The sequence below is a fragment of the Leptosomus discolor genome, chromosome 1, assembly GCF_034619465.1.
Source record: "Leptosomus discolor isolate bLepDis1 chromosome 1, bLepDis1.hap2, whole genome shotgun sequence".
Classification (NCBI taxonomy): Eukaryota; Metazoa; Chordata; class Aves; order Leptosomiformes; family Leptosomidae; genus Leptosomus; species Leptosomus discolor.
In genome coordinates this window covers 217,534,283-217,556,796 of record NC_141391.1, presented here as the reverse complement: position 1 = coordinate 217,556,796, position 22,514 = coordinate 217,534,283, and the positions used below count along the sequence as shown (strand labels likewise).

Genomic DNA, 22,514 nt, shown 5'->3' with positions numbered 1-22,514 from the left:
GAAATTCCCGGTTTCCTTAAGGGAGAGGCTGGTTTCTGAATTCCCACAGGGAAATGGAAGTTTCTGTTTTTCCTGAGGGAAAGGGAATTTCTGGATTTGCTGAGGGAGAGTCTGGTTTCTGTTTTTCCTGGGGAAAAGAGTCTTTCTGGTTTTCTGGAGGGAGAGTTAGGTTTCTGTTTTTTCCTGATGGAAAAAGGAGATTTCTGGTTTTCCTGAGGTAAAAGAGAGTTTCTTTTTTTCCTGAGGGAAAGGCAAATTTCTGGTATTCCTGAGGGAAAAGGAAATTTACTGAGAGAGAGGCTGGTTCCTGGATTTCCTAAGGGGAGAGGAAATTTCTGGTGCTCCAGAGGGGACAGAGAATTTCTGGGGTTTTTTTTTGTTTTTTGTTGTTTTTTTTTTCCCCCCAGACCAGAGGCCTGTTCCTGGTTTTCCTGGGGGAAAAGGAAATTTCTGGTGTTCCAGAGGGAGCCTGTGATTCCTGGATTTCCCAAGGGAAAAGGAAATGTTTTCCTGAGGGGAAAGGGAATTTTTTTTTCCTTGAGGGAGAGGTCAGATCCTGGTTTTCTGAAGGGAAAGGAAATTCCTTGTTTCCTGGAGGGAGAGACCAGTTCCTAGTTTTCCCAAGGGAAAAGGAAATTTCTGGTTTTCCTGAGAGAGAGGCAGGTTCCTGGTTTTCCTAAGCGAAGAAGAAATTTCTGGTGCTCCAGAGGGGAAAGAGAATTTCTGGGTTTTTTTTTCCAGAGCAGAGGCCTGTTCCTGGTTTTCCTGGGGGAAAAGGAAATTTCTGGTGTTCCAGAGGTTGCCTCTGATTCCTGGATTTCCCAAGGGAAAAGGAAATGTCTTGTTTTCCTGAGGGGAAAGGGAATTTTTTTTTCCTTGAGGGAGAGGTCAGATCCTGGTTTTCTGAAGGGAAAGGAAATTCCTTGTTTCCTGGAGGGAGGGACCAGTTCCTAGTTTTCCCAAGCGAAAAGGAAATTTCTGGTTTTCCTGAGAGAGAGGCAGGTTCCTGGTTTTCCTAAGGGGAGAGGAAATTTCTGGTTTTCCTGAAGGGGTGGCTTTTTTTGGGGGGGAGGGAAAAGGAAATTCCTGATTATCCTGAGGGAGAAGGAAATTTCTGCTTATCCTGAAGGGAGCGGCTGCTTTGTCGGTTTGCTGGGAGAAAGGGAAATTTCTGTTTTGCTGGAGGTAGACTCCGGCTTCTGCTTTTCCTGAGGGAAAAGGTAACGTCTGTTTATCCCGACCCACGCAGCAGCCGTTGCATTCCCACCGTTTGAAACCCTAATCCTGATTTTTTTTCCCTCTTTTTTTTTTTTGTTTTGTTTTGTTTTGTTTTGTTTTGTTTTCTTTAGCCATGGCGGAGGGGCAGCAGCCGAGGCCGCTCCTCCGGCTGGTGCAGGAGGGACGCCTGGACCTCCTCCAGGCCGAGCTGCGCCGGGGGGACACCCCGGGCCCGGGGGGGCAGTACCGGCGCTACGGGCGCTCGGGGGACACGCTGCTGCACCACGCTGCCCGCTACGGGCGCCGGGACGTCCTCGCCTACCTGGTAGAGGCGCTGGGGATGGACCTTGAGGTGGTCAACAGCCACTACAAAAGAGCCCTCCACGAAGCGGCCTCCATGGGCCACGGGGAGTGTGTCTGCTACCTCCTGGAGAGAGGGGCGAGCGTGGACTGCTTGAAAAAGGCGGACTGGTAAATAAAAAACGATGAGGGACTGGTAGGTCGCTGGCGTGCGTCGCCGTGGGTCAGGGTGGTGTCTCGGAGGGGTTGGGGGTGCGGCAGGTGGGAAAGAGGAGGAGGAGGAGGCGTTGTTTCGAGTCACAGCATGGGTTTGGGTTGGAAGAGACCTTTAAAGCCCATCCAGTCCAACCCCCCTGCCGCGAGCAGGGACAGCTTGAGCTGGAGGAGGTTGCTCAGAGCCCCGTCCAAGCCTTGAGTGTTCCCAGGGATGGGGCTTCTGCCGCCTCTCTGGGCAGCCTGGGCCAGTGTCTCACCACGCTCAGCGTACAAAATGTCTTCCTCATGTCTAGTCTGAGTTGAAGAGCGGAAACAAACTCTGTAACTCGCGGAGATTCTAAAGCAGGTGTGTTTAGTGCAGCGCTGGGTGCGAGGGGGATCGCTCCTCCTCGCCTGCACACCGGGTCACGTCGTATAAACTCTTATTTATTACATCAAAACATGCATATCCATGAGTTAGTACCATTAGTTCAGAGGATAGGTGGGAGTATGATCATTGTTTCTCAGAAATTATTGTGATTTCTTTCCTCCTCGTGGCGCGCGCGTGCTGTCATCTGGTGGTCGTCCTTTGGGGGCTTTCGGAGGAAGGCTCGTAGTCTTCTTCATCGTGTGCTTCTCACCATTGGTACAGAATCCCGGACTGGCTTAACTCCAAAGTGAGGACCCAGTCTGAACCTGATGGTTGTTTTCACAAAGACAATCAAGTCCTTCTTTCTCATCCAAGCTTTTCCTCCTATCTCAAACATTTCAAGGCTGCTTCTGCTCCCTTATCTTGTGCTAAGCCTAGCTAGCTAATTGCTACTTTCTACTAAGCTGTGCTAAATTAACTCTTTATTCCCCTCTTTTAGTTTAAAACCATCACCCCTCATCCTATTGCTACAGCCCCCACTAAAAAGTCTCTCTTCATCTTCCCTATAAGCCCATTTTAGGTACTGGAAGGCCACCATAAGGCCTCCTTGGAGCCTTCTGTTCTCCAGGCTGAACAACCTCAGCCTGTCCTCACAGGGGAGGTGCTCCAGCCCTCTGATCCGTGTCTTTCTTATACTGAGGACCCCAGAGCTGGACGCAGCCCTGCAGGGGGGGTCTCACCAGAGCAGAGCAGAGGGGCAGAATCCCCTCCCTTGACCTGCTGCCCACGCTGCTCTGGGTGCAGCCCAGGAGAGGGTTGGCTGGCTGGACTATATTCCAGCCCTGTCACTGATTTCCCCCTGTTTTATTGTAGTTGTAAATTACTGCTTCATTAGCAGATCCAATTTAAAAGCTTTCATCCACAGTTATTTCTTCTTCCACGCTCCCCTGTTTGATGGGAGTGAGTGATACTGATCTGCATTTTTTATCTCCTGGTCCTCAGAAGCTGAAATAAGAAGATAAAAAGGGAATTTTGCTTCTGTTTCCCCCCCAGCAAACAGAGCCCCTTAGGTACTGATATATTAACAACAGTCTCAACAACCCAAGAAACTTGTTTCTTCAAGGCTTTTGCTTGCGTCCCGCGTGGGTAACGCGTAAGCAAATGATGAGGGAATGAGAATGGGGAATAAAAAATAAAGCCTAATCCACAAACAAGCAGCAGCCCTGGTTAGTGTCAAATTCTCCTCTCGGGGAGGGAGATTCCTATGCAGCACCCTGCAAAAGAAGGCAAAGATTCTCCCCAGCCCACAATTTAAAGCCCAGGGAGGTGGTTTGGAAGCTGAGCTAACAAATACAAAGGCAGCATCCCAGCTTTTGTGATTCCAGGCTGTGTGTCACGGGTTGAGGCTGGGCCGGCCACTCACGAGTGACAGACTCTCTCTGTTAACCCCTCTGCCCTCCCAGAAGGGAAAGGGAGAGAGAACAAGGGAGAGAGACTTTACGGTTTGGAAAAGAAAACTGAAACAGCTTTAATGGAACAATAACAGTAAAAGAAAAGATAAGAATAAGGAAATAACGAAATATACACAGTATGTACAAATAGATACAAACCCAACACCAAACCCAACTCCCCCCACCCCGATGACGACACGTCCCCCCCACGCTGCGGGGCTGGCACTGGGGCAGTCCCAGGCCGGACTGGGCAGCCGATGGAACCGGGTGCAGGAGCTGGACTCAGGCCCTGGATTCAGGGACGCACGGGGCGGGATGGACGACAGAAGGACAGACAGAGCCCTCCTCAGGTGTCGCCACCGAAGAAGAGAGATGGACCCTGGGGACCCCTCAGCTTTGCACTGACCGTGCCGTCCGTGGGGTGGAACACTCTGTGGGTCAGGTTTGGGTCCCCTGGCCGGTTCGCTCCTCCCTGCAGGGGCGGCCTTTTTCGGGCTGGGGACCCTTTTCCCTCCCGGCACCCCAACACGGGGTACAAGACTCAGCAGTGGCCTTGGTGGCTCCAAGAACAAGGACAAGCCAGGGCCTCTCTGCAGCCCATCCCTTGGTGCTGGCTGTGACCATCAGGGGTTGGCACTGCTGGAGCAGTCGCTGGCTGGAAATAACGTGCTGCTGGTTCAGACAGGGCCGTTAGTTAGAGGAGACCGAACTGAAAAGTTAAAGCACTAAAGCAGAATTAGTTGTGATTTAGCCCAAACCAGGACACTGTGCCAGCGGCGTGCTGACCTCGGGGGGCAGCTGAGGGAGGCAGAGAGCTCATGAGCTGCGTGCCGACGCGTGCGCGAGCCTGGTTGCCTTTGACAGGCCCGCTGTGCCCCTCCATCCGCGGGGAGCTGCGTCCTCATGTCCCAGCCCTCGGACAAAGTCTTGCTTGCACTGACAGGATGCGCTGATCTGAGGCACCGGGTAGGAGCGGAGCTGCAGGAGACACGAGGCTCCAGGCTCAGCTCTGCCCCACCTTCCCCAGCCGCCGGGTGTCCGATCTCTTCTGAAAAATCTCCCTCGCTGGAGATTGTATCTCCCTTCTCAGCACCCTCTTCCTGGCCTTATCAGTCCTTACAACTGGAGCATTTTTTGCTTTTAAATACCAAAGGGTGTTCCCAGACATGTGAAACCGGACAAAACTCTGAAAAGCTTCGCTCTCAGGCCAGCTGCTCTGCAGCAGGAATGTTCCAGAGTGACATTTGCTGGTCCGCTCGTGCTCTACTGCCAGGAGATGCGGAGTTGTCTGTGGTTTGCTGCCTGCAGCCACAGCTGCCTCTCTGGGTTAGGAAACACTGATGTTAACAGCTCTGTCTCAACAGTTCCCAAAAGTCCAGACCCCACATTACCTGCGTGAAATAAAATCTCACGGGTCCGTATGGAGCACGTGGTGAGCCTCACTCAAAGCACCCGAATCCAGGTGAGATGATAGATGGAGCCTCAGGCTTGGAGAAGGTCTTCATCTTTAGCCAGCAAAGTTTCCTCCTACCTCAGAGTGGTTTTTAGCCCATCAGTTTTCCCTCTGGCTAGCTCACCACAGCTGGCACGAGCTGCTGTGTTTCGTTATGGTGCTCCAGACAACTTTAAATGAAGCTTCAAGCTCAGATGTGAGGACAAAAGCCGTCAGGCTCGTACGGCACCGTCTCTCTGGGTGTTATAATTGCCTCCTCTTTCTTTCAGGACTCCCCTAATGATGGCTTGCACCAGGCAGAACCTGGAGGTGATCAAAGCTCTCGTGGAGCATGGAGCCAACCCACTGCTGAAGAATAAGGATGGCTGGAATTGCTTCCACATCGCGAGCCGGGAGGGCCATCCCCAGATCCTCCGGTACCTGCTGGACGTGTCCCCAGGCAGCTGGGACACGGAGAGCACGATAAAGAGAACGCCTCTGCACACAGCAGGTAAGAGAGGGTCCTGTTGCCACCAGATGGGTTGGAAGAGAAGCTGTGGCGGCAGCGGAGAACAGAAAGGGGCTTTGTTTCAGTTCACGTTCCAGTTTGGAGAAGCGAAGTGTGACCTGTCTTAATGGAAAAACGCAGGGAAACAGTTCAATATTGTTACTGAAATTAAATGGAAAGAGGGGGGGACACTAGTGGGAGCTCACCTTTCTGAGCTTCAGTCTGCTGACAGCGCTCTGCTGCGTCTTTGCAGGGTCTGACCCCAGGACAGGCACTCACTTTAGGTGCTTTCAGAGAAATGAACAGCAAGAATTAGGCTTAATATTTTGTAATGATGTGCCAAAGACTGAGCTTGTGGGGTTGGAGGGTCCTCGGTTCCCACTCCACTGGATTTTGCCTGTACTCAGAGGATGTTTTTGTGGTGTGTAAGAGTTATGTTCTCTTGGCTCATGATCACCCACTGACTTTGGCCTCCTTGGACCAGTGTGTTCATCTCCATCTCTGCCTCCCTGTGACAGATACGTCCGAGCTTCCATGGCTCAGGACACGTTACAATACACTTTTCCTTGCTGGCCTATAAAGCTGCAAATTGCACTTGGAAAAGCTGCAAGGCTCCAAGCATATCCTGGCATTTTAAAACTCCTAAAAGCACTAGAGCTGCTGAGAGGCCCCTTTTGGCATCTGCCTGTTGATGGATATTTTTACCCGTTCGGTTTATGGTCTCATTTTCAGGTTTTGGAGGAGACATATCTCTCAAAATGATCCATTTTTATCTGAATGCATGGTGGGTTAGGTCGTTGTGGCAAATCTGAAGAGCTGTAGGGTGTCCAGGCATAACCTCCAGAAGAAGGTTTTGGTGTTTGTTGCTCTGCAGAAGGCGGTACGGAGCGGTGAGAAATCCAGAGTGCCTTTCTGCAAGGGGGAAGGATAGTCCCTGCTGGGAATACCCCGGGGCTGTCGTTCGGGTCGGAGCTCACTGTGTCTGATTCCCTTTCTCTGCCCCTTTTGTTGGTTTAAAAGCACACATGAAGGGAGAGAACTGGTTTGAAGAACCGCAGACGTCATCAGGCGTGGTGGGCAGCAGGAGGGCACGCTTAGCTGACCCAGAGGCAGTTTGGATTCGATTTCTGCCTTTCTCCCTCTTTCATCCTGGAGGTGGAGTGATTCCTTTTCATTTATGAATGATGCACAAGGTCTTCCTCGGTTAAGTTCTCTGCTGAATAATAAGCTGAATGGCCCAAAAAGCTGTTAATGCAGAATTAAGGTGGTCCTGCCGTGTCTCATTGCCCCGTACGGAGCGTTGGGTCTGGTTACGCACGAACCCGTGCAAGCTCAGCAGTGCAGATAAAGCAGGGGCTTTCCCCAAGCTTAAATCCCCTAAACTCTGCCCTCCAGGGAAGAGTGGCTGGTGAAGGAAAGGGAGTGAGTGAAGGGAGAGGGGGGTGACACCAAGCCGGGGTGACGTCGTGGGGCAGGCTTGGTGGCTGACCTGAGTCTGAAACGTTTCCTCATCCCTGAGCGGGGGCTTAGGCTGCGTGTCCCGGTGTCCCTGCAGGAGAGATGAGCGTGGGGAGCCACCGCTCAAAGCCCTGGCTACCTCAGCTCATTTCCCAAAGAATTTAACAGGGATCGACTCTCTGGAAAGACCCGAGGTATCCTGAAGAGACCCCTGCTGTGCTGTAATTAATCTGTCGGATATGTTGCTCCTTGGCTGTCGTTCCCATTACTTCTCTGGCCCTCAGAAGCCACCGGTCCCCCACACTGTGCTCATCAGCAGTGACAGTGCCAGCCCAGGGGCATTGGCTGCGCCTTGGTCCTCGTGCTTGCCCTGGAAATGAGAAAGAGCTGATGAGTTGTTTGATGGTTCAGGCTGGGGAGCGAGGAGCAGGTTGCCTGGATGAGGAAGGACTAATCCTCGCTTGTTTGCGCGGTCTCCTGTCCCTGCTCAATCCCAGGGCTCGTGTTTCTGTGTCTGGGCTCGCAGCCCCCTTTCCCCGCAGAGAGAGGTGGACCTTGGGTTGGGATTTGGGGGTTGATGGTCTGGCGGCAGGGTCAGGAGCAGGGTGAGGACCATCCTGAGGAAAAGGGGTGCTGTTGACCTTGAGCTCCTCCCTGTTCCGTAGTGCTTGGGATATAGGGGTACAGCCAGCAACGATGGGACCCAGCACACTGCTTCATAGAGGTGTCTCCGCCTCTGTGTTGCCTCTCGTTTGACTTTCACCGTGGCAAAGTCATCAGCCCGTGATTTGGGTAGATTTCTGGTCATTTTACTGATCCAGGTCAGACCCTGGACCACGCTTTGGTGGAGCAGCAGCCAGCGCGGGAGCAACTGGGCAGCGGGAAGGGCTGGAGCTGCTTAAACCAGCTTTGCCCCCGACATAATTTGAACGCAGGACAATGCTGGGGGCTGCTGCTCGGTGGGGGCTGGTGCCAGGATCCCCACGCGCACCACCGTGTAGCCCAGTGTCATGGTTTGAGGCTGGGCCAGCCACTCACGAATGACAGACGCTGTCTATGAACCCCTCTGCCCTCCCAGAAGGGAAAAGGAGAGAGAACAAGGGAGAGAGACTTTACGGTTTGGAAAAGAAAACTGAAACAGCTTTAATGGAACAGTATCAATAAAAGAAAAGATAAGAATAAGGAAATAACGAAATATACACAATATGTACAAATAGATACAAACCCAACACCAAACCCAACTCCCCCCACCCCGATGACGACACGTCCCCCCCACACTGCAGGGCTGGCACTGGGGCAGTCCCAGGCCGGACTGGGCAGCCGATGGAACCGGGTGCAGGAGCTGGACTCAGGCCCTGGATTCAGGGACGCACGGGGCGGGATGGACGACAGAAGGACAGACAGAGCCCTCCTCAGGTGTCGCCACCGAAGAAGAGAGATGGACCCTGGTGACCCCTCAGCTTTGCACTGACCGTGCCGTCCGTGGGGTGGAACACTCTGTGGGTCAGGTTTGGGTCCCCTGGCCGGTTCGCTCCTCCCTGCAGGGGCGGCCTTTTTCGGGCTGGGGACCCTTTTCCCTCCCGGCACCCCAACACGGGGTACAAGACTCAGCAGTGGCCTTGGTGGCTCCAAGAACAAGGACAAGCCAGGGCCTCTCTGCAGCCCATCCCTTGGTGCTGGCTGTGACCATCAGGGGTTGGCACTGCTGGAGCAGTCGCTGGCTGGAAACAACGTGCTGCTGGTTCGGAAAATGCCGTTAGTTAGAGGAGACCGAACTGAAAAGTTAAAGCACTAAACCAGAATTTGTTCTGGTTTAGCCCAAACCAGGACACCCAGTAACACAGACCCAGCTCCTGAGGCGGGGGCACAGGCAAGGGGCCGGAGACGATGCTGGAGCTGCCGGGAGGCGGGCAATCCTGTCAAGAGGAGCTGCCATCTCAATGAGTTTCCATCCCAAGGGTGTGGATATGAGCCCATTAACCCGTGACCAGTCCAGCTGGCTTCCTGGCACAGTTAGCCCTCCATAGATGATGGGTAATTTTCTCCCCTGTGCACCATTTTTTTCGGGTTGATTCCTTTAGCTTTGCTGCTTCGTGTATCCGTACCCTGAGGCAAGAGAGTGGGGGAGACGTAATGAGAAGTGGAGTGCAACAGCGGATCTGAGCGCTGCAGCCTTCTGCTGTCTCTGTTGCTGTTAAAGGACGTAATTGTGCTGCTTGGGATGTTTTTTCTTCTCATAGCTTGGGTTTTTTAAAGCTTCCACTTCAAAAAATCCTTTTCACGGTGCGGCTCTGCCTGTGTTTGTATCAGCCCAGGTAAAGGGGTGATGAACGAGCAGGGAGCAGGAGCAAACAGCCGAGATCTGGGAGGATGGGAACGCCTCGTTGGACTTTCAGGGAGTATCTTTTGTGCAGCTGCATCTGAAGGTTATTGCTGGTAACACACATTTGTCAGGAGCCCTTCTTTCATCGCACAGAGTAAATAGCCTGATGCAGCAGCTCCGGGCTTGGTTTGATTTTTTTTTTTTTTTTTTAAATTCCTTTTCTTTAATGTATCTCATTTGTTTTGCAAAATGACCTGCAGAAAAAAAAAGCCAGGTCAAGGCTGTCCTTCCTTATATTGCTGTAATACGCTGTTCTTTAGGAAAAAAAAAAAAAAAAAAAAGAAAAAAGGAGAGTGAGTATTTCAGTGCACGATGTTCAAATCCTCCCCCGCTGTTGTTGTTTTTCCTCTGAGATGCTGTCTGGGTGAGGATGCTTCATTAGGAGGATGAGATAGGAGGGGTGGGTAGTCGGAGTGGCTGAGGAAGGGTGGAAATGCCATCCAGCTATTTACCAGCTCCCTGCTTTGTGTTCCTTTGGCTTCTCACAGATTTCACTTCAGGGATTAACAAATAACTTGCGAGAAAAGATCTTTGTGTCGGCTTAATTGCGCGTACGCTCTCACGCGCGTACGCTGCAGGTAGAGGCAAACGGTGCCTGTGTGCATGCCTGTTCCCTGCTTTATCTGGTGCTTTCGTGTGGGGAGGGGAAGGCTGGAGCTCTGGAGATGATGTTTTTAATCACAAAAAGAAAAATCAAAATCAAAACCTTTGAATTTCAAGCCTCTTGGAACCCCTTCCCTCATCGTAAGTAAGCCAGAAAGGTCAGAAATAGGCATGAAAACCTGAATTAACCGCGCGTTTCCTCTCTCTCGTAGCGATGCACGGCTGTTTTGACGTAGTGGAGCTGCTCCTGGAGCGGTAAGCAGCCTTCCTCCCAGCCCTGACTCTGCCTCCCCGCTCTCCCCCGCCCCCGCCGCCTCCCCTGCACCGCCAGCCTCGCTCCAGCCGCCGGGGACACAAAAGGGCGTTTATGCTGTTGGGGAAGCGCGGTTGCACAGCTGCCCTGCGTGCGCTCCCCGGCCCATCTCTGCCTCCTCCGGGTTTTTCCTGGCCGGTTAGGGGCCTTGGAGACAAGGACGCTCTCCGATGGCTCTGGCTTGGCTCCGACACAAGCCCCGGTTATATAACTCGGCTCTTTTTTCGGTGCTGATTCATTCCCGATGCGTCTGAGGCCGTGCAATAACAACAAACCAGTTCTCTGACAGCTTGGTTCTGGGTGTAGCTCCTCTACGCTTAGCCTCCAGCCTTTCTTTTCAGGCTCCTGCCCCTGGGAGACTGCTGTGAAGTGGCTTTAAAGCCGCCTGTGCCCAGTCATCCTGACCCAGTTACCTCCCTAACCAGCCCTGCCCGCTGCCAGAGCTGGAGCAGCTTTTCCCGGGCATCGCAGCCCCTGCGAGCCGCGGCTCCCGTTAGCCAGCTCATCCCAGCCTTGTTAATTCCCCTCCGTGCTTGGCCCGGCGTGAACGTAGCCCTGTGATTCGAGCCGGGCTTTCAATTTTAATTCAGTCTTCTCTCATTTCAGTGGAGCTTTAACCTGAGCGAGACCTGTGGGCTTTGGTTTTTGTACGTGGCGTTGTTCGGTGAGGGTATGGTTTTCTCCTCTGCCGCCGCAAGGCCTTGTGCCCACATTACCCCTTCCAGAGATCTTCTGTGTGGGGTGGGGGCAAGGAAAATAAATATAAATGATCTATAGAGCCCTGGCTTTCCTGCAGCAGAGCAAGCTGCACCAGATCTCTGACCCAAAAAAGCCCCAGCAGGCCGTACCCCAGCAATAAAGCACCGAGACAGGTTTATGCACGGTCTACGGACAGGCTTTCCGTGTGCCATTTCTGATCCCATCTGCTGATAGTCTCCTGCCCCACCGATCCGAGGCAACTAGTGCAGGAAGGATTTTAGAGCCACCAACACCTCTGCCCTGGCTTTTGTCTTCTCTCCCAGGTGCCAGTACAAACCTGACAGCAGAGACAAATGTGGAGTCACTCCCTTTATGGATGCTATCCAGAACGGGCACATCCACATTGCCCGGCTGCTCCTGGAAAAACACCAGGTAAGTGCCAAAAAACCTCACCTCCCTCCTCCAGGACCTGACCTAGAACTGCCAGGACAGGCAATCCACGTGCTCCCCGTAACCATATTGTAAAGAAGCAAATCCCCAAACTGTAAAGAAGCAAATCCCCAAACTGTAAAGAAGTGAATTGTGAAAGAAGGCAAATTCCCCCTGGAAGTGAGCAAGATTCTGCTGAGTAAGGCCACCAGGACGCAGCTCATCTTCCCCCCAGGGCAGGGATCTTCACCCTGGGGCAGGGATATGTCCCCGTAGCTGGTGGAGGGGGATGGAGACACAAGGCAGTGACAGGAGGGGACGGGACTGGCCCGGCACTGCAGGGGTGGCTGTGTCAAAGCCAAGACCTGCTCTCGGGAGTGCCAGGGCTCAGCGTGGAGGCCCTCGTGGGCGCGCTGAGGGTGGATAACGTGGAAGCATCTGGCTGTGCTGGCAGCAGCTCATCTCTGGCCTCCCTCTCTCGTGGCAGCTGCTGCTCCCGTGTCGTCTCCCAGTAATCTCCAATTTCCTCCAACATACAGCGTGTAACAGGGATGTCATTAGAGCCAATTGTGCGTAGCAGGAGCCAGACCACTGCAGCGTTCATCGACCGCCGCGCTGATGCGAGGTGGTTGGAGCCCACCTGATGGCTGATGCTCACAGAGGCAGGGTTGGGCCTCCCTCCTCACCTGCTTTGCCCTCATTTTGCCAGTCCCCTGCACCAGTTCTGGTGTTCATGGGACACCACGCCGAACCGGGGCGCCTCGCTGGCCTGGCAGAAAGCTAGCGTGGCAAACAGTGAATCTGGCAGGTTGAATTGGCCAGTGGAGCCCCCAGCAAGGCACGGAGTGGGCCTGGGAAGGTGGTACCGCACTTTTCAGGACCACAGGCTTGGGGTTTACTCAGCTGTAACACGTGGCCTCACCCAGCAGAGACGGTTTGATGCCCAGGTTGCGTTCGAGTGCGTAGATACTTGTTGACTTCAGGAGACGTTCGTGTGTTTGTCTTTGCTCAGCAGGATAAAACGTTTGTGAAGTTTGCTGACATTTTCAGTCTCCCATTTCAGGCAATGAAGATGGAATAGTCGATTTCATTTCCTCGTTGTGGTGCCCTGGCTTACTGCCATGAAGCAGCACTGGAAACGCTAATGGCAGCGTTGCTACCTTCTAGGTTTTATAAAACCGTGAGTCAGGCCCACTAGACTTCAGGAGGCTGGATTGTACCCTTTGAGATGAGTGCACCATGTATTGCTTCCGTTACCCTTCTTGGGTTTACATCTTTGTGGTTCACGCTCAGAAGAGACCTCATGAGGTCATCCACCCCTCTACCGGCGTCCCAAGTTCTTCTCCACCACCACAAAGGTTGGAGATGGGTTGTTTCTTGCTGCTTTGAAGAGTTGAAACCCATCATGAAACCTTTCAACTGAAGAGAGAGGGGGCTTGGTTCTTCTTTTTGGCACTAGTTTTGCTTATCACTTAAAAAGCTCAGCAGAGAGCTGGCTCTGGTCTGCAAATCAGGGTGCTACCAACTGCACCGGTCCTGCTGGTGACATCCCACGTGTTCACTGCCTCCACCGTGGCCGTGGCAGGCAGCCACGATTCTCCTTGGCCTGGTGATTGTCCTTGAAGGTTTGGCCAGGCTGTTCATTGCTTTCCCTTTCCCTCCTCCCCCATTCCAGGCCTGTCCTTCAGCCGTGGACGCGTTGGGTGCTCAACCTCTGCACCGGGCAGCTGTCACGGCCCAGGATGAAGCCATCCAGTTCCTCGTCTCCGAGCTGGGTGTCGATGTCAACGAGAGAGCAACAGCCCTCCAACTCACAGCACTGCACTACGCAGCCAAGGTTTGTTCCTGTTCCCAGGGTTCCTCTCCAAAGTCTTTGCCAGTTGGGGTGCTCCAGGCAGGCATCTAAAACAGGCTGGTTTAGATGTTCGCTGCTGATGGAGGATTTGCCTTCCTACCTCATCCTCTGTCACCACCTGCTCCTGACCAGTCCTGTACCCCGTTCAATGGGTTTTAGACCCTCATGAAGCGTGTCCAGCTGTCTGCAGAGTGGCGGTGGGCATCTGAGTGGCTCCGTTCACCGCTCTCCTGCCCACCCTGCTGACTTGGTAAACCCTCCTGCCTGGTGTGGGGCTGAGCGGGGTCGTGCAGGAGCAGAGGGGGGGTGGCGAAGGGGCACAGCTCCTTTTGCCACGCCTCCAGTTGGCCTTGCTGCGGACAGGGCTTGACCCACACCTCCGATGAGTGTTACTCTTCCAGTTCTCTGCCTTCGGACCAAAAGGGCAATACCTGGAGTGCACCCTGCTAGCTACTGGGAGCTGTAGGTACCACCAGTTCATGAGCTGTGACAGTACTTCACCAGCATCTTCTCACTCTCGTGGCAGAGGAGGTGTGGATGAAATGCTGCTCAGATTTCTTTCTCTGTCTTTCCTCAGCTCTGGGACTGGACAGGAGATGGCTGATGCGCTGTGAAACAGCAACTGTTTGTCCCAGTAGGACGGATTCTGGCCTGCCCATGGCCAGACTGGAGAAAGGGGAGGTGGAAAGGCGGAGGGAGCTCCGGGGCTCTTATCTGCGTCCTTCACGCAGGAGCTGTTTTGAATTCCAGGCAGCGAGGGAGAGTCGTCGGAGCTTTTTCCTCCCATCTCACGCCTGTGCGGGAAGCGGGGCCTGGTGGCCTGTGGGTCCTGCAACGCTCCCTGGGAGCGCAGAGCAGATCCCAAAAGCCTCACCCCTGACCAGGATCCCTCCTGGGACCCTCCTGCCTCCCTTCTGCTTGGTGCTGTCGCACCACGGCGTGCAGCGTGCTGGCAGCCGGTGGCAAGGAGAGGTCCTTGCCCACATCCCTGCCTGTTAAACCTCGTGAGCTTTAACATGCAGCCCTCAGAGCCCGGTCTAGACTTGTAGTGGGAACGAAGCAGCATCCCAGCGCCCCACTCCTACAAAAGCATCAATGACACTTATTGGGAGTGCTGGCAACAGTATTCTCCTCCAGCAGGACCCAGCCGTGGCATTTGCTGGCTCCCACAAAGGAGGCCTTTCTCCCAGCTTTCCCTTCCTCATGCTCTGAGAAACCATGTTGAAAGCCCTTTTGGTTGCCAAGGGTACGTTTAACAGCAAGGCTATTGGGGAATATAATGTGCCTTGGAGAAGATCCCAGCTCTGTCTTGGCGAGTGGCTGATTGGGGAACGATTTGATGGGTCTCTCTTCCTTTCCGAGGCTCAGTGTCACTTTATATTTACAGCAGCATTTGTTTAGCTGGTGGGTTTGGTTTTTGTTGTGGGTTTTTTTTTTCTTCTTCTTTTCTTATTACTTTGCATGTACAAATACAGGAAAATCAAATTACGCTTCCAACTCAATTTGCTGCCAAGGCTGTGGCAGCTAAAGCAGTTCCTGGCTTGTTTGCCCCTGAGAGGGGGTGTGCGTGCAGCAGGGAAACGGGAGCCTTGAGCAGGGGGGAAGGTGCTACTGAGTCGTACGATAACGGGGGGAAAAGAGTGGGTGGCGGGGATAAAAATAAGAGTCTCCCACTCTCATGCCGCATGGCAAAGACTAGTTCATTGCATGGAAGAAGTAATTAAAAAAAATCGGGCGTGTTATTTAGGGAGAGAGGATTTATTTAGGGAGAAGCTGGCGCAGAGAGGAGGGGTGTGGGGGCTGTATTGCCTTTCCCCCTGCAGCGTTTGAAGTTGGCTACCGGCAGAGGAGAGACAGAGGACGCCGGGGGTCGTGACGGTGTGAAAGTGTGACGTTCTGCACCATCTCACAGGGCGTTACAAAGAACTGGAGTGATCCTTTAGGAAATGCCCGAGGGCACCGCAGGCAGATGGGCGACAGCCCGCATCAGCAACAGGTTCTGCTCTCTGAGCTGAAATAACGCCTCAACAGGGACAACTCGAGATCCCCGTGGTGCTTGAAGTGGATTTGCAGTGTGGGGAAAACACAGGGCTTTTTTTTTTTTGCTGACGTTTAGTCCTTTTAACAAACAGCCAGCTGCCCGTTAGGAAAGGTAAGTCAGGGATCCTACAGCTCTGTAGCCAGCTGAAGGTAAAAGCAATTTGAGTTACTCGGTTGGAGGCGAGGACTGGAGAGGCAAAGGCAAGATCAGTTGACAAATCGCCATGAAGAAACATCTTTAGGTCGCGTCATGCAGTTGTCGGAGGTTGGTTGTGCGTTAACTCCTCCACAGCCGCTGGCAAAGGCGAAGCTGCGCTGGGAGACGATCCTCCAGATTCCTCCCCCCCTCAAGGTCCTGGCTGTGCGAGGTGGATCTGTTGCCCGCGATCAGAAGGATCATATGGGACCTACAGTCGTCTAAAAGCAGATCCAGCTGCCTGGATCTGGACTGGGTTGTGTGTCTTATCACACCTGCCCTTGCCGAGGGCTCGGAGTCTTGGGCTGTACCACCGCCGCCAGAGACAGCTCTGCGCTGCGGTGTGATTTGAAGCGCTGTCGGTCTCAATGGAACACTTTGGATTTTAAAACACGGGGGTGAACGTCTGCAGAGAGAATTACGCTCCTGGGATGCCTCTTGCTGCCTTTTTGGCCTCTGGGTTGAAGTAGCTGCCAGGGACACGCTGGCCGAGGGCCAAGCTGTGACTCTTCTCACAGGTAGCCAGCGGAAAGGCTGGAGAAGGTGCCCGGTGGCATCTCTCTGCCCGTTCCTGTGGGGTAACAGCAGCGTGTCAGCTGTGCCTGGGCGATCCCTGGCTAATGGACCCGATCTGCACTGCTACGGGCAGCTGACCCTCATTTCCAGCTGCTATCAGGCCCTCTGGAGCAGCTCCTGGTAGCCCCAGATTTGCCTGTGACTGTGGATCTCCATCTGTGCCCTTCCAGGGGCCGTATGCAGTTAGGGACCGATGGCTTGCGGCCTCCTTTCTTTTCAGGCCTGCGTCATTTCTGCGAAACGCAAAGGTGAAAAATGGCGCCGAGCTGGTGCCGGATAAATAATCCCCTTTCCACCACCGCAGGAAGGACACACGCGCACCATCCAGACGCTGCTGTCCCTCGGCGCTGATGTCCACGCAAGGGATGGGAAGAACCGTTCTGGTAAGGCTGCTGAGCTTTTTTTTGTTCCTCCCTCTGTAGGACAGCGAGAACAGGAGCCCAACCTCCCCAACAGCCTGCGCTGCGTCTGCTCAGCGGCGCGTGCAAGGAGAAGCCAGATGCGTGTACGCTAAAAGGCTCTTGCAGCAGCGTGCTGTGTGCAGCCTCGGGGGTTTGGGGTTGGTTTTTTTTGCAGCTTTCATTCACTGGCTCTCTTCCTGCTGGACTTTCTGATGTCTGGTGGTGTGGTTGAGCCAGCGCTGGGGCCTTTCCCCTTGGGGGGAAGAACAGAGATGCTCGTTGGTGTTTCTCTTTACCCAGCTGCTTATTTTGCATGAAACTTTCAGGAGCTTGGTATCTTTGATACCGCCACCTTGCCGTCGAGTTTGGTTGAAATGAACCAGTTTGAAATGGTGGGGCAGACAAATAACAGCGATTGCACAAGCTCTTAAGCCTCGATTCCTTAGCAAACTGCCTGAGCAAATAATAACAGAGAGCCTGAACGTATAGATAGTTGCTATAGTGATGCCAGAGAGTTGGCATTCCCAGCGTGAGAGTCTGAGGCATCTCTTACATCAGCATTTCCCTCTCAAAAAAAAAAAAAAGTATGTATAAATGGTTTCAGCCGTTGCCAAAATTGGCAACTTACCCAGTCTTCAGCTTTGCTTAATAACACGCTTCAGCGGTGAGCATCTCTCCCTCCACCCCCTCAGTGAGTAAATTTGAGCTCTGCTGAGCTCGTCCAAACCTGGGACGCTTGGGTTGGCTCCTCGTGCCCCTTGGCTGCCCCATTCCCCGGCACCTTTGCTGCGTTAGTGTCACTGCAGCGTAGGGAGCTTCTCACCCAGGCTCCGCTCCTGCAAAGTGTCCTGCGTGGATTATCCGTGGGGGATCAGGGTGACCCGCGGTCAACAGCAGCCTGCAGCAAGCGCTGACGACCCCCGGTGTCAAAGCTGCACGAGCCAAGCGTAACAGGACTGCCTAAGAGCGTGCTGGCTGTCAGAGGGGTCTGTGGGATGGCCTGGGGCTTGGGCTGGAGTGTTTCCCCCTCCTCCTGCGGGATGCTCTTTGCTCTCACGCAGCGCATGGAAACCTTTCTCATTTAGTCCCCGGCCCTGGAGCGAGCTGGCGGGGAGCCCCAGCCCAGAAGGGACCCTGGTGACATCCAGAGTAGTTTCAAGCCCCTCTCTTGCACATCATTGTTAAATCCACCCAGACACGGAGCAATAAGAAGCCCAGAGGCCTTCTACTCAGTCCCACGGCCTCCCCCTTCTGCCCACGACTCGGTCAGAATGAACCAAGTTGGCTTAAACGCTCCCACCGTGTTTGCAAAGCTGGTTGGCCTTGGCTCGGCCAGGTTAGTACCGCTGGATGGACTGGAAGGACTGGGAATCTGCGAGGGGGAGACGGGGGTAATGGCTGGGGTGAACCAGGCTGGTAGCTTTTCTGCCAGCGTGGCTGGGTGTGGAAGGGGACGTGGCCCCTGCTTGTGTGGGTTTAGTCATCTCATTGCTGCTGCAGACACGCGCGGCCGCGGCAGCTGAGCCCTGCTGTGCCATCACGGGGCTGCTTGGCTGGGAAAAGTCATCTTTCACCCTCGATGTGTTTCCTCTGCTGACTCGGTTTCCTTTGCTGGGAATTGCAGAATCATAACATTGTTTGGGTTGGAAAAGACCTTTAAGGTCATCGAGTCCAACCGTTAACCCAGCACCGCCAAGTCCACCACTAAACCATGTCCCTAAGTGCCACATCTACATGTTTTTGAGCACCTTCAAGGATGGTGACTCCACCACGTCCCTGGGCAGCCTGTTCCAGTGTTTGACAACCCTTTTGGTGAAGAAATTTTCCCTCATGTCCAACCTAAACCTCCCCTGGCACAACTTAAGGGCATTTCCTCTCGTCCTATCGCTTGTTACTTGGGAGAAGAGACCGACCCCCACCTCACCACAACCTCCCCTCAGGCAGTTGCAGAGAGCGATGAGGTCTCCCCTCAGCCTCCTCTTCTCCAGGCTGAACACCCCCAGTTCCCTCAGCCGCTCCTCACCAGACCTGTTCTCCAGACCCTTCCCCAGCTCCGTTGTCCTTCTCTGGTCACGCTCCATCTTGCATCTGAAGCGGGCTGAGGCCAAACCCACCGAGCAATCCCAGCTCCTGTCTCACCATCTTGTCTCCCCCACAGCCCTGCACGCAGCGTGCGCTGGGCAGCAGGCAGAGGCCGCACGGATCCTGCTCCGCGCCGGGCTGCGGGATGCTCCGGATAGCACGGGCACGCTGGCACGGCAGCTCGCGAGGAAGCCAGATGTCATCCGGGTTTTCCAGGAAATGAATGTCAGCACGTGAGACCAGCTGGGGAAATAAAAAAGAGAAAGACGTTTCATTTCAGCGCGGTACGTTAGTTATCACTTCACAACTATTCAGATTTACGCAATCAGCTGTTTAAAATCATGGGATTTGTGCCCGAGGGTTGAGCAGAGAAACTCTTGAGACTTGAGAAATATGTTTAGGAGTAAAACATACTTAAAATAGGAGTATCTCAAAAAGATAACGGTCGTGAAAAGCATGTTTTAAATAGGATTATCTCAGAAAGATAATGGAGGACTACCACACTCCTGTACTGACCCCATCATTCCAAGTTTATGGCTGCTCTTCTTTCACTTCCTAATTTCAGGGCTGAACTTCGCCTCTTCTTGTGCATCACCCGGCACGTCCAAACAGCTGAGGCCGCAGCTCCCTGAGGTATCTGAGGAAGGTGCCCCACGGGGCGCCGCTACGTGACCTCTGGGGACCTGCACGGCTTGAACCTCTGGAGCCTGCCTGGCTTTTGCTGGGCTGTTTCCACATCATCCCAAAGGAGAAGATAGACCTGGATCCTTGACTTTTATAGCCCTGAATGGACCTGCTCTCCACTAATCTCTTAAGTGGCTTTAAGTGGCCACCTCTTTCGGTAGCCCCTGAGAGAGGTCGAGTGCGGTGCAGTGCGAGCGAGCCCTTGGTGACTCTTCCTCCATCGGGTTTGAGCTGCAGAGGACAAATGCAGGGAGTCTTCAAGCTGCATCAACCTCTTAGGTCCTTTTGGTGCCCCAAGCCTGATCCCAAAGCCTGCTGAAAGCAATAGGCAGGGGTCAACCTTGTGATGACATCAAGGGTCTTTCGATCAGGCTACCAAAAAAATAATTAAAAAAAAAGATATTGGTTATTCCGGACAGTCTTGCTTGGCACTTCTCACCACTGATGAACTTTAAAACCACAAAAAATCTGCTCTTTGAAGTGTAGAGGCAGACGGCTTAATATTTAATGCGGCCAGTAAGTCTGTAACAGCCTGGAATACCCGTAAAGGTAAGAGCTACTGTAGCTGTTTGGTTTGTTTGTATCCACCTGGAATGATAAATTTGGTTTTCCATAGAAACGTGCCACGCCCTTGTCTATGTGTAACGTCAAGACGTCCAAAAACGACGGGATTCCTGACGCTAAAAATGGGGCAGGCCTCCGAGCGAGCGAGCGCGGTTTTTGCTCTGCCCAGGCTGCGGTGCTCACGTCATGGTTTGACGCACAACCCACGGGGGGGGGGGGGTTTAAGACGATGCTGAGCTCTGTTTGAGTGAGAAAGTCCCACCCCGCGATCCCCGGAGCAGAATTTGCCGCGATGATGCTAAGCCAGAACGACAACAGTGAAGCGAAGCAGGGTTAGGGCCACCTCCTCCTCCTCCTCCTCCTCCTCCTCCTCCTCCTCCTCCTCCTTCTCTCTGCTGGCTGGTGTTGCACAAGAAGCAGCGCGCTCACAAAAAGGATTTGGGGGGCTGATGGCTCACAAGAGGGGGAGAAGCAGGGCTCGGTAGCACCTTAAGACTCTGTCTTGATTTGAAAAGACAGGTGTCTGTGGAGGAAGGCAGGAGCCTCCCTTGAAATGGAGAGTGCAACCCCCTTCCCTCCAAACTATTATAATTTTGAAATTAACGGGCCTTCAGGCAAAGATATGGGGAATAGGAATAACAGTTCTTTACTAATATATATATATATAACACAAGGCAGGGAAAAACAAACAACCCCCTGGTTTACACTGACAGAGTCAGGAATACAACCTGACCCCCTGTTAGGGTGGCAGTAGCAGTCCGATAAGATGCTGGCTGCAGTCCTCCTGAAGCGATGGATGTCGTTCTGTGGAAGCAGCGATCAGTTAAAAGGGTCTGGTCTTCCTCCGAAGGTCCAGTGGTAGGTAGGTAGCTCTTGTCCTCTGGAACTCCAGTGGGGGGAAAAGCTCCTCTGGGAATCCAGTGGAAGAAGGCTGCTAGGGTGTTCAAAATCTCCGTTTTTATTTGGCATGGACTGCTTGGCTCCTTCCCCCCCCTCCCTGGGCAGAGCATCTCACAATGGGATGGGGAGTCGTGAGGCAGTTCCTTGATGGGCCATTAACAGGAGAGAGTCCAGGAGCGAGTTATCGATGGGTCAGGCGATAAGGCATTGTTGTGCCCATGAACAGGAGATAGTCCAGAGGGGGGAGGCAGGGAGCACCGCCCCACCTGGTCTCAACAGCTCCTGAAGATGGTCATAGAATATATTTTTTTTTCTTTTGGCACATTTTACACTGTAACCCAGGACAGACTCTTCCAGTCATGCCTGCAAAGACCTGCTTTTCCCCGGTCTTCCCCTGCCTTGTTTCTCCCATCTGTGAAGGAGATTCTTCTCCACCCGAAAGAATGAATTAAGGGTGGACGGCGCTAACGGCGAAGGGTGATGGGAGCTGCACCAGCCCCTGGGCGGGTGAGGAAGTGGCTCGATTCCTCTAAAGATCCTGAATCCTTCCGTAAATCCGTTCCTGGCCTCCACGCAGCAACCAGCTATGCTGCAACTCGGTAAACGCCAAGGGGCTGCTTTATTCCCACCTTTTCACGATTTTTAGCAAACCACAAACCAGCTGTTTCCCTCCCAGTTTCCCCGCTAACGAGCTCAGGTTGCTTGTAAGCCTGAGCTTTTAGGAGGAAGCGAGTGAGAATGTTTCCAAATGTCTGTCTCTAGCTTTCCTGGCCGTGGCGAGCACCTTGGAAACACACAAGGGAATCGACATTATTTTGAAGGTCCTGGCCGTGGTGAACACCTTGGAAACACAATCCACATGATTTTGAAGGCGCTTTTATGATTTCTGAAGGCTTCTGGACGGTGGCAGAGGGCCTGTCCGCGGGGAGCTCGGAGGCCACGCTCTCATCCGAACGCGAGACGTAACGGCACGTCTCCAGCACCGTCTTTTATTTACCCTTCTTTTAAATCTGCCCCTCGGGCAATAAAAAAGACGCGCAGAAACAAACTGGCTGTTGTTATCGCAGATGATCCGGTTAAAATGCTGTTAGAAAAGGACCACGGGCTCAGCAGAACGAGCCCTGGCTGGCTGGTTTTGCAGATTCTTCCTCGCTGCAAGGTAGGAGCGAGGGGTCAGGACACCTTTGTGTCCGTCAGCGCGTGCTGCAGAAGGCTGGAAGGAGCTCAGCAGCGCTCGACCGCCGGCGTGCGAACCCTCCCCCCCCCGTCGCCTTACCGGCGGCCGTCTCGTGTGGAGAGACCGGGCGGGCGCCTGGTCCCCCGGGGGAGGAAGCCCAGGAGCCGGGCTCCGTGCCACGCGGCGCTGAAGGCGGCTTGGAGCAGAGCCCGGCCGCCGGCGCACGGCTTCGGCGCTGTGCCGGTAGGCCACCTCTTCCCACCCTCGGCACCGGCGCTTGCCGGGGGGCCTGCAAACACTCCTGGTCCCGCGGCCGTGGAGGAGAAGACCTCGTGCCTTCGTCTTGTAGGACGTGGCTGAGAAACAGGGTAGGTAGAAGCATCTGGGTAGGTATGAAATAACGTTGCGACGCTGCGAGAGCTCGTCAGGAGACCTTACAGGAAAGGAAGGGTTTTGAGTTTTAAATAAAAGTGATTTTGCTCTGGTGGTCGCACCGGTGCACCCCACCCCGCCCCCCCAAACTCGCAAGCTCCAGGACGCACGTGCCTGGGTGGTCTGGCCGTGGCGTTGAGGACAAGGGACGGCAGCTCTTGCATCCTCATCGTGTCTCCCGGGCTTTGCTTAGGTTGGTGACCACGTATCGGTTGTGGTTGTACCCTTCTTAGGAGCTGGCAGTGATC

General features: G+C 53.8%; 1 protein-coding gene across 1 annotated transcript; it reads left to right on the top strand.

The window, feature by feature from the left end:
- Nucleotides 1-1,351: 1,351 nt before the first annotated feature.
- On the top strand, nt 1,352-20,113 carry ANKRD16 (ankyrin repeat domain 16). Its single transcript, XM_086481101.1, has 8 exons — nt 1,352-1,689; nt 5,257-5,477; nt 10,131-10,173; nt 11,254-11,362; nt 13,035-13,196; nt 16,331-16,409; nt 18,586-18,793; nt 19,075-20,113. Exons 1-7 carry the CDS (start codon nt 1,352-1,354, stop codon nt 18,744-18,746), a joined length of 1,113 nt encoding a protein of 370 aa, XP_086337227.1. The 3' UTR covers nt 18,747-18,793; nt 19,075-20,113.
- The last annotated feature ends 2,401 nt before the right edge of the window (nt 20,114-22,514 follow it).